Below are 17,473 nucleotides of genomic sequence, written 5' to 3'. Positions count from 1 at the left end.
TCGGGACAAGCGGGTTTATTGGAGCGTTACAGGGGGCCCCCACACAGACGCGCCAGAGCCAGGGGCTCAGCTCCCCTCGTCCCCCTCGGCCGCCAGCGCCTCCTGGGTCTCCTCTGCGCCCAGCTCCTGCCGCGTGAACTCCTCGATGATTATGTCCTCGGAGCTTGCAGAGGCAGCAAGGGGAATGGCGGGTTAGGAACATCCTCCTTGTCACTCTTCCTGATCCCAGCCAAGTGATCCCTTCCCGCTCCCCAGCTCGATGGCCAACGCCCCTCGGCAGCTCCCCCCTCCCGCACCGTTCCGCCCCAGTCTCCTAACGCCTAGGTCCCTCTGAGCCCTGGAGGAAAAATAAGAACGTGGGGAGGGATGGACGGAAGGGATAGGAAAAAGAGAGCGGGAAGTCAGGGAGAGGGGGCGGGGAAAAGGGAAAAAATGGGGGTGCGTTTCCGAGAGGAGCGGGGGCTGGAGTGCGGCTGGAAAGCACTGAGCGGTGACACGAAGCTGAACCTAACGTCTTCACCGCACACGTGTCGGAAGCAACAGTCCAGGGAAGCGCTTTCACATTCCCATAGTCTTACAGTGGAGGCTGGCGATGGGGGAGGGGAAGGGGCGGGGTTCCGAGCCTCACGTTTCCTTACCTGGCAGCCTCTGTAGCACGCATGCAGAGAGAGGAAGATGGGCCGAAGCTGGAAGGGACTCTTCAGTTTCTGAAGAGCCGTCTCGTGACTTTAGCCCCTGCCTTTTTAACCCTCTGGCTCCCACCCACCCCCAACACACCTGAAAACCGAGACTCCCAATCTGCCTATTACTATTCAGTCTCTACCTAAAAGTTGAGCCAGTCCCGATTCTTGAGATCAGAACTGCTTGGTCCCCAAGCCCCAGGACCACCATTTCCATGAGTCCCTCCTGTTCACTTACCATGAGATGGCTTTGGATGCATCAGGATCAGGGGCAACTCCACACCAACATCACTGCAAGAGTCCCAAGGCAGTTACCGACGCCCCTCCAAGCCCACTCCTTGAACCCCTCTCTCTGTTTTCCCTCCCTGGATGGCCTCAGGCTCCCCGTCACCTTTGGTCTCCTTAGCTCTGCATCCTCCCCTCCTGTCCCAGTCCAGGGGCCTCCCCACAATCTCTTACCTGGCTGTCAAGTCACCTAGGATGCTGAGGGTAGAATGACACCCTAGAATTAGCAGCTCGAAATGGAAAGTGGCAAGCTAATTTAATGGGAGATGGGAGAATCATAAAGCCAACTTAGCCACAGAGTGGGTTTCTGGAAGGGAAGGTGGCTTGCTCACTGAGTCCGCAAGGAACCAAGTCTGGGAGGAGGGGTGGAAACAGCTTGTTGGGATCGGTTTAACTGGGAGGAAAACTGAAGTGAAAAACCCCCAGCTCCCCTGCCCCTGATCAGACATACCCCCAAACTCTCACTCACCCTCCACTGGACGCCATCAGGTTGACTCTGACTTTGTAGGACACCAGGATCCCCAGCAGCTCCTTGGTCATTCCAGGTCGAACGCTGGAGGTGGAGATATTCATTGTTGGGGGTTGGGGACAAGAGGAGGAACTTGTTAAGTCCCCCAATCTCTCCCTGTGTACCTTTTGTCTTCCAACAAGTCTTCCAGGTTCTACTCCTATTCATTGGGACCATATTTCTGTTCCCAAAATGCAGTTTTACCATATCACTGTCTGCTCCAAGAGCCTACCTCTCTGAATGTCACTCCTCTGTTTGGCTTTTGTGACCCCTAACAATCCGGCCTCACCCAGCCTCTCTAACCCTTTCTGCCCTAACTCCCTAACACCCTGGATACAACCTAACTGCACCCATCCTCTCATGCTCAAAATGTGCCATGCGGATTCCCACCTCTAGCCTTTCCTCATGCCTTGCTCCAGATTTAGAATGTTCTTTTATTCCTCGTTGCTACTCAGATTCTACACATTCTCCAAAATCTAGCTCATTCTGTCTCTTCCAGGAAATCCTCTCCAGCTATGCTGGCTTCTTTTAACTTCCACTGGATTTACAAACTGAAGCACACGCACTAACATTTAATTGTTAGATTGCATTCTCATTCCTCTTTGTTCCCCATCTAGGCCATAAATTGACTGAGAGCAGAGATTGTCTTAAACTTCTTTGTATCCTCCCATATAGCTTAGCATAGGAATGAGTATATAACAGGTGCTTAATAAAAAAAAAAAACCTGATTAAAAAATAAGACACAGAAAGCCATATAATTCTTGGGACGGTCTCTAGTTTGCTCTGGGATGCCTATCCTCTATCTATAAAATAATGCTGTTTGGATGATTTCAAAGGGTCTTTCTAGCAAGAACAGTCTATAGCTACATGATTGATAAGGCATGAGGAGAGGTGGGGGAATTAAACGCTTGTCAGAGGTGGCAGGTGGCCTTCGTGGGAGACACATCTAACACTAGGGCCTCCGAAGGCAGAGGGCCAAATGAATAACCCAATAGAATTCTATCACTTCCTGTCATATCATTCTCCTTTTCTGTCCTCCTTTTCCTTCACTTCTCATGTCCGAATCTTCCATCCATTTCTATCTTCCCTAGAGAGTAGCTACTGTAGAAATCACAGTGTTAGAGCCAGATGACGTGTGTTAGAATCCTCTTTGCTTCTGCCACTTATTACCTACACAAACTTGGACAAATTCCTTCATCTCTTTCAGCCTCGGGGTCCTTACGTTTAAACGGAATGAGAATGCCCACACAGCCTACTTTAGTAAGATTCCTATGAAGGTAACATAGTACATATGTAAGACCTTGGTGAGCTATGAAATATTCTGCAACATAGGAAATTTTTCTCTCCACTTTTTCCTTTCTTGCTGCCTAAGACCTAAGCCTGCCATGGGCATTATTTAGCTTACTGTTGGCCCTTGGGCCTGGAGGGATCTCTGAGCATTGACCTAGAGACGTTCATAGAAGGTGAAACTTCACAATTGTATATATAGCATACAGAATGGGTTGGGGATAGAAAATGGAGGTTGGGAGTTACATTGAGCTTACATCGTGCTAGAAGCCAGATTGGTATCACCATGCTTGAGTTTGCCATCCAGTGCCAGGCCCTGTTTCTGGCTGTTGGCATCCAGGAGTGGGGTTACAGCGAAGCTCTTGGAAATGCTAGAGTTAGCAGCTATAGTCTCCCTTTGAAAGGCGAAGACGAGAAGAACTTATGCTAGGCTTGCCAACTAAGGGTAATTTCACTCCTAAGAGCATCTTGCACAATTCCACTGGAGTATCCGAAAGAGCTGGCATGTCTAAGTGTGGGGAGTGGGAACAATTTGCTCTGATGGGAAACCCTTAGGCCCCGACCCTCTCTTTCATTTTGATGATCGTCTTGTGGGTATCCTCCCTCTAGCTCTGGGATTCATTCCGTTCACCCACATCAGCCTTCACCTTGGCCTTTTTCAGTCCTGGGCTCTTAACCACTTCCTCCTTAACCCAGCCCTCTCCTCTGCCTCCAGCCCCAGCCCTCTTCCCATCACCCCAGCCTTGTCTCTCTGACCCAGGTCCCAGCGCCAGCTCACGTGAACTCCTGCATGAACACAGTCTTGGTGTACTTGTCTAGTGAATACAGGACAACATCTGTGATCTGGTCAACTGAACAGCCAGGAAAAGCACATGACTATAATTAGTCAATCACCCCTGAGACCCCAACTCACTGCCCTCAGATGTGACCTTATACACGGGCACACTATGCATGGTGCACTGGGATGTGCTCATGGACAAACAGAGATAAATGTTTTGATAAGCTTGCATTGGAGGGAAAGATTAAATGAATGCGGATTGGCTAAGTGGGACAGAGTTTTGGAAAAAGGCCTGTGGATACGGGACCAGGTGCAGGGGAACAGGAAAAGAAGCTCACCGGAAATCTTGATTTTCTTGATGACCTTGTTGGTGCAGTTGTTGATAGAAACATTGACTGAGATGGGCCTGCCATGGTAGTGAACCTGAAGCAGGAGGAGAGGTTGGAGGGAAAACACCAAGACTGAGATGCAGCATTCCCATTTCCTTAGCACTGTTGCCACCCTAACTTCCATCCCTGTCTACTCAAGTAGGAAATCAGTAAAGACAGGGTTTCAGAGGGGTTACGGGGTGCGGGACAGGAAGGGAGCGCCACACACCTCCGTCTCCATCCAGGCCTGGAGTTGTAGGGGCTGAGATGACAGAAGGAAGCGGCGGGTGGTCTGGGCCCAGGGGCCAGGGCCTGGCTCCGGGGGTGCAAACTGTACTTTTCGAATGACCAGCCGCACAGAGTCTCTGAGTAGAGGCCAAGGGGTTAGCCAGAATGTCCCCTTTGGGATCCACAGACCTTTCCCATGCCAACCCCATAGCCTAGTCCTTGCATCGGGGTGGAGGTGGGCGAAGGCCTCCGTCAGAGAGAGAACTCCTCTAGACCCTCAGTGTCGGTATCTAGACCACAGGTCAGCCAACTATGGCTCACTGGGCAGATCTGGCCTGCTGCCTGGTTTTTATGGCACACGAGCTAGGAATGGTTATTATGTTTTTCAATGGTTGAAAAAAATCAAAGAATAATATTTCATGACATGTAGAAATTATAGCAAGTTCGCATTTCAGTGTCCAAAAATGAAGTTGTGCTGGAACACAGCCGCACTCACTCATCTGTGTGCAATCTCTGCCTGTTTTCACACCACAGTGGCAAAAACCACATGGCCCACAAAGCCTAAATATCTATTTTTTGGCCCTTTACAGAAAAGTTTGCCAACCCTGGCCCGAGAGCTAAGAAGAGAATTCAGAGAAGAATCAGAACCGGGTATCCGAGTTGGCGGTGATGGTGTTCCAGAGATTAAAAACAGGGCTGTTTCTGTCCCGAGAGCAAGATCTGGAGTTTGGAGAGGACCAAAGAATACCTCTTGGGGATGTTGTCCTCCAGATTGTCAGCACAGAAACTCTTCACTTCATAGTCGACCCCGCAGGCCTGCAAAAGAGCATGGCACCTCTCTTCCTTATGAGCCTAGAATGAATGCCTGACCTCATCCCTTAGCTGTTCATTTCTCCAGTCTTGTCCTTTTGTCCCTCTGTCGCTCCTCCCAGCACTGACCATCTATCTCTTTCTTAGAGCCCAGACCTCACCTTTCCTGTATCTTCAGGACCTGGCTGCAGTGTCACTGAACAGGGCAGGTTGACAGCCATCTAGGGGATCAGAAGGAGGTTAGCAAACAGAAGAAACATGTACCCTTTGCTCTCTTGTTCTTTAGCTTTCTCTCCTAATCTTGCCTGGAAACCTTGTCCAGGACTTGGGGTCAGTACCTGAAGGGTAAAGGGGTAGGCATTGTCCCCCAGCTTGTGCAGTAGGCGCTCCTGCAGGACTGTGAGAGGCCTCTGGGGGCTGGTGGGCTCAGCTGGGATGACTTGCTGGACCTGTACATACAGATCTTTGCGAAACGTCAGCCCAATCACATCCAAGTCGTCACGGCCATAGCGAAAGGCACATGTCAACATGACAAACACTGCGGGTAAAGGGGGAAGAAAATTGTAAAGTAATTATAGATATGGATGATGATGATGCTAATGATGATGATCATGGGACTATTGGCAGAAATAGAACAGTTATGATTGCACTCATACTTTGCAGCTAGTACCTAAGATTAGGGGCAAATTAAAAGCCACCTCGATCTGCTCCACTCCCTAGTAGAGTATGGGATGGAGTACAGAGGGATACCTGTCCAGGATAGGGTGACAGAGATTGAGGGAAGGAAGGATGTAGAACGTAGCTGGAGAATCTTATTTCTATCAGGAGCCCTGAGCCAAAGAAAACTACTAACAGCCACACACTAGTACAAAGTAACTTATTTTAATATTTTTAAGAGATCAAAATATTGAACAGCCAAGTTATTTCCTTTTTAAAATTAAGAACAAGGAAAGTGAATCTATATTCAAAAGATACAGCAAAGATGGAAAGTAATGAAAATGGTAATATTTCTAAGGACTAGAACAATGGGCAGCCTCACACACTGCAGGAAAGAGTTAACTGGCACAACCATTTTGGAGGGCAGTTTGGCAACATACAGCTCTAAAAATGTGTGAATGCCCTTCGGTCCTTCATTCCTTTTCTAGGCATTAGTCTAAAGAAATAATTGGACAAGTATGAAAAGATATATACACGTATATACTTTATGGGGTTGTTTATAATAGCAAAGAATGTTCAAAATTGAAGATTGGCTGAATGTGTTATGGTACACCCATACAATATAGAACTAGGTAATTTAAAAATTTATAGATTTTTATGTATTGACATAGGTGAAAAAGATTAGAAAACATTGCTTATAATATCGCATTTTAGATAAAAGTATACATATTTTTTTGCACAGAAAAATGTGAATAAATATGACCTGAAATGTGACTAGTGATTATCGCTGAGTGTTAGGATTAGTCTCTTTCTCCTTCATTTGTATTTTCTAATCTTTCCACAATGAAGACAAGCGACGATTTTCAAAAGAGACAACAAATAAATTCACCTTGGTTCTCAATTACAGCCAATTAAAGTGGGAGAAGGGAGAGAGAAAGAAAGGAAAGAAGGGACAAAGGAAAAGATAAAGAAGGTGAGAAGAATAGGAAAATAGGTGGCCAGAAGGAAGCAGGGGAAAGGATAGAATGGAAGAGATAAGGAGTAAGAATACAGAAGATCAGGAGGGGTGAGGGGTTAGGGTAGCTATTAACTCTGGAGATGAGGGTGTTAATCTGCACCTCCCCCCAAGATCTTACAGGCTCTCTAGCAGTTTAGAAACATCCTTTGTTTGTGCTAGGATATACTTCATTTTTATTTTTTAAAAAGTTCAATAATTATTCGAAAGTGATTAACTTATATTTGTGTTTATTATACAAATAATACATATTAATTGTGTGAAAAGGAGAAAACACAAACAAAAAGATAAATCAAAGCTTCACCATCATGCGTTATATTCCAGAGATAAGTTCTGTTAATGTCTGTTGCATTTACTTCCCGACTTTGTTTCTGTAATTAAACATAAGGCCATCTTAGGTATTTATGACTTCTCTCTCCCTGCTTTTTTTAATGAAACTTTTCATTTTGAGATCATCGCAGTTTCACGTGCAGTTGTAAGAAATAATAAAGAGAGATCCCAGATAAATTTTTGTTAAACCACACTCCATTAATACAACCACGTATACTGTCCCATAATTGGCCTTTAATAACTTAATGGTATAGCATAAGCACATTTTACATCAAAAAATGCTCCTTGACAGAAAAAAATATTAGGGAATATGATGCAAAAATATAGTCATAAAAGTAACAAAACAAAATGGCTAAGGAATGAACTTTAGAAATGTAAACAACTTAAGTGAATAATATCAGACTCTACTAAGGGACATAAACAAGATTTGAATAAAAGAAAAAAAACACGTCTTATTCCTGGATCAACATGCAGTTTTTGAACTAAAGATTTCTTTATGTAGGTTATTCTGAAGAATTTGCAGGAACGTGAAAAAGTGGTTTAGGTTTTAGAAATAGTGATTGAGAATCTTAAATAAGTTGGTTAAGTTACTGACTCTACCCCAAACTTTCCCTGATATTTAAAACTGCCTGGGCTGCTTATCCATACTGCTTAATCTGAGCGATTAAAGCTATTTTTTTTTTCACAATATCTAAAAGTTACACCTGAACTAGTATTCACCAATTTGTTCTAAGTTTTTTGTTTCAAATCAAACCCAACTTTCAATTGAGTTGGGTCACAGAATAAGAATTAAAAGGAAAAAAAGCAATGAAAAAATATTTCAAAGTAATCTTGATTTCTAGTATTGTGACCAGAGTAATGTCTCTTACTGCTTCTTGTCATACTAATTGTTTTATTTGTTGCTTTGCTTGGGATTTCTTTTAATGGAAAAGCTAAGGGGGTTCCCTTTGAAAATCTTTTAATTAGTCGTCAACATTTGAAAATTAGGAAATTTTCATAAAAATATGGGTTTCTGGCATATCGTATTTTTCTACAGTCAGTCTAAGTTCACGTTCCAACGAGCACCAAAGCAGGACACCACCAACAAAAATGGAACAAATAAGAAATTTTAGAAACTATTTAAATTTCAGCGTGCATATAAATTTTGAGTAATTTTGAAAAATAAAAGTTTATTTATGCTGTAGAAATATACCTGTCTTTGAATATTATTTGGGGAAGGGGCATCATAATCTTTTCTGATTCGAGGGCTCTGAAGGTCTTATTCTAAGCTTCATCTCCAGTTCCTCTTTAACGTTCGGAAAATTGGGCCCCACTGGGCTGGAATTCCAAGTTGTTAGCCCCCACCAGACAGGGCATCCATAGTTCCCACCATTTTTTGGTTTTCTTATACCCCTCTGGTCCACTCGTGTAGTCTCATTCAGGTTACTTGTCTGGCATGTGTGACGTTTCAGCTTGAGGCCCCTGACCCAAAGACCAACAAGGACTTTTACTTACTCTTTCGACCTTTTAAGTAATCAGGGTCGACCAGGACTACACCATCTGTGGAGAGAGGGAGTGATGGCACCCCTGGTCAGGAAAAGATCTCAGACCATGAAGCAGAAGTGGATCCCTGAAATGGTTCCTCCCATTTTCCCTCTAATTGTCCTTCTCTTCTGTGTGGTCCTTTTTTGGCTTACTTTTACTCCCTGGCTTCCATTCCCTTCTCCCCAGGCTCTTTCCCTTTTGGGACTCACTGACCAATGGGTTCCACTGTGTCCACATGATCCACGAAGTCTCGTTTCCCCAGGTAGATAGAAAGCTGTAGTGAAACAACTTCCCATGTTACTCTCGTAACCATCTTTGAACATATTCACCTGAATCCCCAACCCAAACCCCTGACACTCTGAAAGGCATACCCACCTATCCCTTTTGCCCTCTCATTTGCCCAACTGGGCCAGGTTCACTCACCTTCCCATTGGAGCAAGTCTTCTTAAACACCCTATGAGGAGAAAACCAGAAAGAGGATAGGGAGGAAGATTGGGAGACCAGGGAACAGTAGTGGGAAGGAGAGGGAGAAAAGGAGATATTCCCAGGATCAGAAGAGGCCTGAGGAACATGAAATGGTGAAAAGGTGGAAGTAACCGGGGTATAGTCTAAGTCACAAGTTGGGAGAGCTTGGAAACCCCTCTACCACAAACGCAAGTACTTGAGTTTGGGTAGGGGACAAGACATAGCATCAAAGAATTACAAGGAGTTCTTACTTACCTGGAAATGTTGGCCATAGAGTTGATGTAGAGCCCCTTCTGGGAAGAGGGAAAGAAGGAGGATGAGTCAATCATTTGGTCCCTAGTCTCATTATCCAACTTTGGTATACCACCCAGACACACCTAGTGTAACGTAACCTTTCCTCTCTCAATCTACACCTCGCCACCATGAAGTGCCTCTTCTATTCTCTCTCTTGCCAAGGGTACTTATTCAGCCATATTCTCACCCATCCTGTACATGAGAAAAATAATTTTCCTATTTTCTTTTACAAATTGTTGGCTAACCATACTTTTTATTCTCCGGAAAGTGCTAGCCTTCCTGGAATAGCTGGGGCACTCTTGAAAACCTTCAGAGAGAAGGGAATTGTCTGTTAAAGGGCTGGAGATAGACCTCCATTCGGAAAAGTGTGAGGAAAACTGGACCGAATGAGTCTGGACATCACCTGACATACACCCAGATGTGTTTGAAACCTGAATTAATGAACAAACAAAGACCAGATTCTGCCTGCTTTTCCTCCTACAATGGATTCTGAGCCCGAGTTCACTTCATAATGGCCTTATCTCTGAGCTAGGAAGGGAGAGGTGTGGGAGAAAGAGGGTTGATTTTCTCATGCTGTTCGTTATGGGTGGTGTCTGAAACCTGTACGGAGGTCGAAAGCCTACCTTGAACTTATTCGCTGCTCTTATCGCCCTCTCCAAATTTTTCCATTCTTATCCCAATCCATGTCCCAGGTGCTAGGCCTTGTAGTAAGGACCCATAGAGAGAGAATGATATCTTTCTAGTGCTTCCCTTTGCTGCATATTAGGTCTGGCCTCAGGGGTGAGCTTAGGGGTGCTTCTCTTGTAGGTTTTCTCAGCCTGAGTGCATGCTGGCTGTGTCAGGAAAGGTACCCCTCAACTGCTCCCTGATATATTAAGGGGGATGCTAAGGGTGAGGGATGTGGGGCCTAGTATGGGGTGATAATAAAAGATTTTGGACTATTACCTGGAGAGAGAGATGATGCTCACATCAGTCTCCAGCTCTGCTTGCCTTGCTTCCCTCCCCAGCCTCTTATACCCGAGTCCTGTGAATGCTCAGATTGGTGGGGGTCAGGGGAGAAGAATAGGGTTCTGGGGGTGGGGGTTGGAATGAAATGCTGATTTATAAATAGTGCAGGTGCCAAGAGTTTAGAAAGGAGATTAGTGGCTAAAAGATTAATGGTTAAAAGATTAGCAGGCTCTTCTATGTAGTTGTTTGAGTCTGATGGGGTTAAAAGCAGGGCAGCTTGGGAAGGGGAAATACAGGGTTTGGGCCATGTGAGGCCTTGAACCTGAGGACTGGGATCAAAGTGGAGTCAGAGGCCTTAAAGGAAAAGCATGGTGAGGGATAGAAATAGAAGGGCTCAACGTATAAGCCACTGTGTTTCCGAAGGGAGAGCTCTGTGCCACACTCATCTTTCTATATCTCTTGATCATCTATTACAGGGACCCTTCCCCAGCCCCCACCACTTAGGACTTGGGACTCTTTGATGTTTAGAAGCCCTGATTATCCTAGCTTATGTGCACAGCAGGAGTCAATCTCCTGTAAGAGGGAGGGAGGTAGGGAGGGAGGATGAGTGTATTGAGCTGTGTGTGAGCCTTGAACTTCTTTTCTTGTTGGAGAGAAAAGTAACCAAGGATTCTTGGCCCAGAGACAGATTCTCCTGGCAGGATATTGCATGTGGAGGGAATAGGTAGTTGACATCTGCATCACCCCTATTTAGAGTAACCCCCTACCCAGCTCCCGACTCTCTCCAATCCCTGAAACTAAGTCCGCACTATAGGCTCTAAGCAGCTTCTCTTGCCTCATATGACCACTCATGGAATTAGAGATATTTATGTCCTACAGCTGCCAGGATCCCCACAATAGCAGTGACAAAAGCAATCTTCCTTATTTGTTTCTCCTTCCTACAGGGCCCAGGCTTGGGTTTCATGGACTTGGAGAATATAGAGGTAGAACCTCCAAGTCTAGGGATATAGGGCCCAATACTCCTTGCCTCCCCTTGATGCTGGCTGGTTTTTAGTATCTATCCAGAGATCCAGCCTTCAGCTCTCCACGATGGGATGTCCTTTCTTCAGAGGATGGCTATGGCTGTGGCTCAGAGAGCTGCACAGGGCCTTCCCTGCCTCCTACTCCCCACTGTGGGCGCTGAATACTGCCCTGTATTCCCCTTGCACAGCCAGCCGTGTTCATCATTGCCATTCCTTGCCAGGATGCACCCAGGCCCTTGTCTCTTACTTGCTGTAACTCTCCCTCTTTGGCATTTTTAGGTATAGCTAGAAGTCCAGACTCTGCAGGGACCATAGTAGGATCGAAACTGGTGCTGGATATACAAGAAAGTGTCATATACTTGCCAAGGTTGATGTCTCTGAGAAGGTGAAAAGTCTGAGCGAAGTTACTTTTAGACTAGCCTGCAGCCTTTTTGTCTTCAGATCCACACTTGAGGCTCATTCTCTCTTTCAACTTAGGTTCATGGTCCTCTCAGCAGGAAGAAAGTAGATCGGATAGGTCTTTAATTCATTATTATGATCAAACTTAAATCATTATATTTTCCAGGAGTATGTGCGTTTCTTGACTGAGGTATGATTTACAAACAGTAAAAAGCACAAATCTTAATTGCACAAATCTTAATTACATACTGTGATAGGCTTAATAATGGCCCCCAAAGATATCAGGTCCTAACCCCGGAACCTATGAATGTCACCTTATATGGAAAAAGGGACTTTGCAGATGTGATTAAATTAACGTACTCGAGATGGGGAGATTATTTTGGATCATCTGAGTGGGCCCTAAATGTCACCACTAGTCTCTTTATAAGATGGAAACAGAGGGAGATAGAAAATGATTTAACGATAGACACAGAAGGAGTTGTGAGGCCTGAAGCCAGATGCTGTGTTGCTGGCTTTGAAGATGGAGGAAGTGGCCACAGTCAAGGAATGCAGCTGTAGACGCAGGAAAAGGCAAAGAAACGGGTTCTGCCCAAGGTGACTGTTGGAGTTCAAGTGCAGCCCCGCTGACACCTTGATTTTGGCCCCAGTGAAACCGATTTTTGGCCTCTGACCTCCAGAACGAGAAGAGAATAGATGTGTTGTTTTAAGCCACTGAGTCTGGGAGAAGGGAGGAGAGGGGAGAAGGGGAGCAGGGAAAGGCTTTAGGATTAAGCTTTGGGAAAGGTTCCCATTTGCGGGGAGGACAAAAAGGAACCAGGGAAGGGGTTTGAAGGAACGTCCAGAGGAATAGGGGAAGCATAGCGACGCCCAAATCGCAGAAACAGAAGTAAGGATGAGAGTGAGTCGGTGTGTAGCTTTGCATTATGCACAAATCATTCCTTCCGTCCCCGGTGACTAAGAGAAGCCAGCTTCTGGTAGGGGAAGGTTGGGAAGGTCTCTCTCCGAAGTAGCCACAGGGTGGCAGTGGTGGCGGCAGTGGCAGCGGCAGCTGTGACTAAGGACTAGCAGATGCCTACCAGAGCTAGCTAGTTTCAAGCGGTGGGAATCGGAGGCTGCGTTAGGCCGGGGCTCCCCTATTGTAGTGGACACTGGACTTCGTTCCTCTGGGTATACGCTGTCGCAAGTCACACTTGCCCTCCTCTGAAGAAGCTAGCTTCATCCTGGGAGTGAAGTCACGAAATGCTTTATAGATTAGCAGCATTTTACGGTTTACAAAGTGCTTTCACACCTTTTAAGCAATTCAATATGCAGGAAACCCTAAAAGGTTAGTATTATTCCCATTTCACTGGTGAGGAAACCAAGTCACAAAGAAGTATTCAGGGTCACACAACTAATACATGGAAGAGCAAGGATTTGAATTCAACTCCATCTGGCTCCAAACACCTGGGCCTTTTATGAATTGTCACAGCAGTCACCTGTCCAGGACTCCGAGGGCTAGGACTGCTTCCTCCATGCCTACCTTGTATTTTCCCCCAACCCTGTGACAGGGCAAGGATATCCAGGTTTCCGGGCCTTGCAGGTGTTCTAGATTCTCGATTCTAGAGCCTCCCTCGCAGGCCTGCCTCCTCCTCTCACTGCCAGAATCCGGCTGGGCAACATTCTCAGGACCTGACGATCAGGTTCAGAGTCCCCCCTCTTTTCCCAGCTCCCTTCAGAGTGGCTCCTGCTCCAGCCTGCTTCCCCTCCCCCAGCACTACCCGCCTCATCCTCAGCATCCTGCAGGTCCAGAACTTGGCCCCTGTGCCCTCACGAAGCCTTGCTTAGCCCCAGGCCCACGGCCCCTGATAGTTGGGCATTCCCTGGCACCTGGCTCTGAAACATCTTGGCTCGGCCCTCGCTTTCTCTGCTGTAATCAGAGCACGGTCTCCAGAGTGATAGAGAGAGACGAGGGGTGGTGTGTATGAAGGGGCGGGGTCTAAGGGAAGCTCGCTGGCTAGCATCTGTGGGCAGGAGAGAAGCGCCCCCTTGCTGCGTCCTTGCCACCTCCTCTTTCAGGTGGAATCTGCATCTCGAAATACTGAGAGGCTGAAAATTGAGCTCCCACTCCTTCCTCAAACCTGCTCTCCTCACAGCTGTCCTCGTCTCACTCAACAGCAATTCCATTTTTCCAGTTGCCCAGCCAGAATCTTGTTTCCCAGTCTGAACAGTGAGAGGGTTGGACCAGATAATCTTGATGGGCCTTGCCATCTCTGACAGTCTTCTGGGCGGGAGGAGGAATGGCCCCACCCCTAACCCCTCCCCCTTGGGTATGGCCTCTGGCTGCCAAGGGAAAGGGTGACAGAGTGAGCTGGGCTCAGCTTCAAGGGGACCGGGTAGGAGCTTTGCCAAGTTTCTTAGGTAAGGCTGGTGATGGGGTTCCTGGGCTGGACCAGGCATTAGAGAGAACTTTAGTATGGAGACACTGGAGCAGGGTGGGAGGAGAAGTCCAGTCACCATGTGGAGAGATGCTCTCTTCACAGGGACACAGCTGCTGTGACAAGCTGGGAGGCAGTTGGGGTCAGGGCATCTTCTCAAATGGAAGAGTCCTGGCGGGCCTCCGCCCCTTCAGCTAGCCAGCTCTGAAGGACAGAGTCAGTTGTAGAATGAGAACAACCCGAAGCATTGCCTGCTGCACCCCACGCCCCTGGCTGGACCAAGGGCTCGGGCCAGCTCCGGCTGGCCTGGGTTGCACCCAGATTTACTCCTCTTACCTCCCACTGATGGTTCAACCATTGCCTTTCCTGTTCTCTGCTTTTTTTCTTTTTTGTTCCAGGTCAGGGCTGGGGTGGCGGGGGAAGGGTGGGCAGGGACATCCAGCACCCTCACTTCTGCCATTTCCACCTCTAGGGTGCCATGGCCAGTACGGAGTCCTCGCTGCCCACTACCCTAGTTCCCAGGTCAGAGCCTGGCGACAGTGAGGTGGAGCTGGACTGCTTGTTTGATGAGGAGTTCAAGTTCATACTGTTGCCCGTGAGCTACACAGTTGTCTTTGTGCTGGGCCTGGGCCTCAATGCCCCGACCCTCTGGCTCTTCCTCTTTCACCTCCGACCCTGGGATGCAACGGCCACCTACATGTTCCACTTGGCCTTGTCAGACACTTTGTATGTGCTGTCACTGCCCACCCTCGTCTACTATTACGCGGCCCGCAACCACTGGCCCTTCGGCACGGGGCTGTGCAAGTTCATCCGCTTCCTCTTCTATTGGAACCTGTACTGCAGTGTCCTCTTCCTCACCTGCATCAGTGTGCACCGCTACCTGGGCATCTGCCACCCACTGCGGGCACTACGCTGGGGCCGCCCGCGCCGTGCAGGCCTTCTCTGCCTGGCAGTTTGGTTGCTTGTAGCCAGCTGCCTTGTGCCCAACCTGTTCTTTGTCACGACCAGCTCCAGGGGAGATACCATCCTGTGCCATGACACCACTCGGCCTGAGGAGTTTGATCACTATGTGCACTTCAACTCGGCAATCATGGGGCTGTTCTTTGGCGTGCCGTGCCTGGTCACGCTTGTCTGCTATGGGCTCATGGCCCGGCGCCTGTACCGGCCTCTGCCAGGGGCTGCCCAGCCATCATCTCGTCTGCGTTCTCTCCGCACCATTGCAGTGGTGCTGACTGTCTTTGCTGTCTGCTTCGTGCCTTTCCACATCACCCGCACCATTTACTACATGGCCAGGCTGTTGAAGGCTGATTGCCAGGTGCTAAACATTGTCAATGTGGTCTACAAAGTGACCCGGCCTCTGGCCAGCGCCAACAGCTGCCTGGATCCCGTGCTCTACCTGCTCACTGGGGACAAGTATCGAAGGCAGCTCTGGCAGCTCTGCGGTGGCAGTGCGCCCCGGCCCCCCCTGGCCGCCTCCTCCCTGGCACTGGTGTCCCTGCGTGAGGAGAGCAGCTTCAGGTGGACGGCCATCCCCGAGGACAGTGGCTGCCCTAGCCAGAGGGCAAATAGATTGTAATACTGGAAGCCTAGAAGAGAGAGCAAAGGGGGTGAGTGCAAGGCAGAGGTGAGGGACTCTAATGGTGATGCCTAACATGGCTGCTTCCTCCTCTTTTCCAGGCTCTGGTGACTGACCCTCCCCCTGAGGGTTAAGGGGAGCCACGAAAATCACGTGAGGCCCCATCTCTCATAAGCCCTTCAGTTGCCCTCTACTTTTTAGGTAAAGACAACGGCACCCACTCTCCTCCACTTTTTTCTCCTGCTTTCCGTTTCTTTCCTGGGGCCATTGGTCCATTTCTTGATCCTAAGAGGCTTCCTGGACATCTTCCCCAGTCTACCTTCCCCCTCCCTTCCCGCTCATCCTTGCATAACATGCTTTCCTCCAGCCGGATCAGAGCATTCAACTGGCGGGGTGCAGCACCTGGGGTAATCTCAGGATTGGCCTGACTTATCTGATGGTGATAGCCAGAATCAGGAAGTAGGGTCCACCAGCATATCACAGATGCCAAGGATTTGACATATGTGGTGTCCACACCCACTTCCTGGTTTTCCCTTCAAGACAGGACAATTTAGCCTCCTGAGATGCTGAAATAGGATGCAGTCCCAGATAGCAGGGCCCCCACGTGCCGCTGGAGGCACGGCACTGTTGAACTTGTGTGTAGCCACTAGATAGAGAAGTAGCCCTGAGCCTTATCATGGGCTAGAGTCCCCGAAGAGCCTCAGGAGGCAGAGCCCAAGCTGATAAGGACCTTTGGAACCAGGATGGGACTGGAGCTTCTTTATGATGTTTGCTGAGAGCATATTTGACAGCTGTCCTGTACTTAATGAAAGGAAGAGGGGATGGCTCAGAATGAGAGGGAGGAGCTCTCGTGTCTATGGCTGTAAATTCCGGCGCCAAGGGGTAGAGCAGGTTTGTGCAGAGAGTTAGGGGTGGTGACAGGGATAGATGCCAGAGCTGGTTCTTCACTGGTCTCTTACCTTTCTCTAGCACCTGCCCTAGATAAATAATAAATCTGCCGTCAACTCTTTCAGATCAGGCTTTAGGGATTCAAGGTCAGGGCAGGCCACTGGGACTAGGGCACCTCTGCTCAGAGTCTCCCATCCAGTCACCACTCACCCCCATCAGCATTATCGTAGTGCTTATGAGCCTATGGGAGTGGGGAAGGGTATGGAATTTGGGGAGCTATCTCCCATGCTTTGGGAAGACTTTCTGGGCTAGCTTTTCATGAGAACAATGGACTCACACTTCTCGGAACCCCCTCTGAAATCTCTGTCCAGCCTGTTGGTCCCCTGAGTCTCTAGCCTTCCTTTTCTTTTGCTCCACTGTTGCTGACCTGTCACTGATCTCTTACATGTCTATTAGCTTCTAAGAGGTGTCTCTGGAGAGTAAGGTTGGGGCCAGTCTGCAGAAAAAAATGACTTAGATGTCACTGAGACCCCCTTCGCGTTCTTTCAAGTGCTTTCCCTCCCTGGATATCCAGAACCCACTAGCTGCCCAGGATCCCTTCCATTAGGAGTAAATGAACTGGCCTTTTTACTAGTCTTCTGGTCTCATGGCCACCACCTAGACTGGTATGTACCCTGTTTCTTCCTTTTATTCCTGCGACCACTCCTTCCTTGCCCATCACCTCACCTACCCCCCAGCCCTACCCAGTAAAGCTGTTCTCTCCATTGCAACTGACCCAGCCTCCTCCATTTCTTCGGTCCGTGTAACTCCTATATGCTTAATCAAGACTAACTGCCCAAGCTTTGTGGTCTGCTACTTTATGTTGCCTTCTCTCTCTAACTTTAAACACTTTCACCTTGGCCTAATCTTCTCTCTCTCTTAGAGCTGGAGGGGAATGCGGATGAAGTCAGAACACAAAACTGGTTTGACCCACTGAAACTTCATGTCTTGGAACTTC

At 48.0% G+C, this 17,473-nt stretch overlaps 2 protein-coding genes across 2 annotated transcripts; one reads left to right on the top strand and one right to left on the bottom strand.

Annotated features, from left to right (window-relative positions):
- ARR3 (arrestin 3) lies at positions 1-10,242 on the bottom strand. Its single transcript, XM_016132608.2, has 17 exons — positions 10,175-10,242; positions 9,191-9,228; positions 8,894-8,924; positions 8,684-8,744; positions 8,441-8,485; positions 5,283-5,482; positions 5,106-5,165; positions 4,883-4,950; positions 4,136-4,271; positions 3,877-3,961; positions 3,539-3,611; positions 3,018-3,155; positions 1,435-1,518; positions 1,140-1,163; positions 919-971; positions 639-648; positions 1-163 (listed from the first exon to the last, which is right to left on the bottom strand). Exons 2-17 carry the CDS (start codon positions 9,205-9,207, stop codon positions 67-69), a joined length of 1,182 nt encoding a protein of 393 aa, XP_015988094.2. The 5' UTR covers positions 9,208-9,228; positions 10,175-10,242; the 3' UTR covers positions 1-66.
- A 4,218-nt stretch (positions 10,243-14,460) lies between these two features.
- P2RY4 (pyrimidinergic receptor P2Y4) lies at positions 14,461-15,638 on the top strand. Its single transcript, XM_016132612.2, has one exon. It carries the CDS (start codon positions 14,491-14,493, stop codon positions 15,586-15,588), a length of 1,098 nt encoding a protein of 365 aa, XP_015988098.2. The 5' UTR covers positions 14,461-14,490; the 3' UTR covers positions 15,589-15,638.
- Positions 15,639-17,473: the final 1,835 nt, after the last annotated feature.

The sequence above is a fragment of the Rousettus aegyptiacus genome, unplaced genomic scaffold, assembly GCF_014176215.1.
Source record: "Rousettus aegyptiacus isolate mRouAeg1 unplaced genomic scaffold, mRouAeg1.p scaffold_m13_p_9, whole genome shotgun sequence".
Lineage (NCBI taxonomy): Eukaryota > Metazoa > Chordata > Mammalia > Chiroptera > Pteropodidae > Rousettus > Rousettus aegyptiacus.
Note: the sequence above shows the minus strand (reverse complement) of the source record. Positions and strands in the feature narration are given on the sequence as shown.

Bases quoted from the DNA above. Each gene is read 5' to 3' on its own strand.
- ARR3 (XM_016132608.2), bottom strand. The intron at 5,483-8,440 runs GTAAGTAAAAGT...CTTTACCCGCAG, and splicing joins TTACTTAAAAGGTCGAAAGA to TGTTTGTCATGTTGACATGT. The intron at 972-1,139 runs GTAAGAGATTGT...GGACTCTTGCAG, and splicing joins CTAGGTGACTTGACAGCCAG to TGATGTTGGTGTGGAGTTGC.
- P2RY4 (XM_016132612.2), top strand. From the start codon at position 14,491: ATGGCCAGTACGGAGTCCTCGCTGCCCACTACCCTAGTTCCCAGGTCA.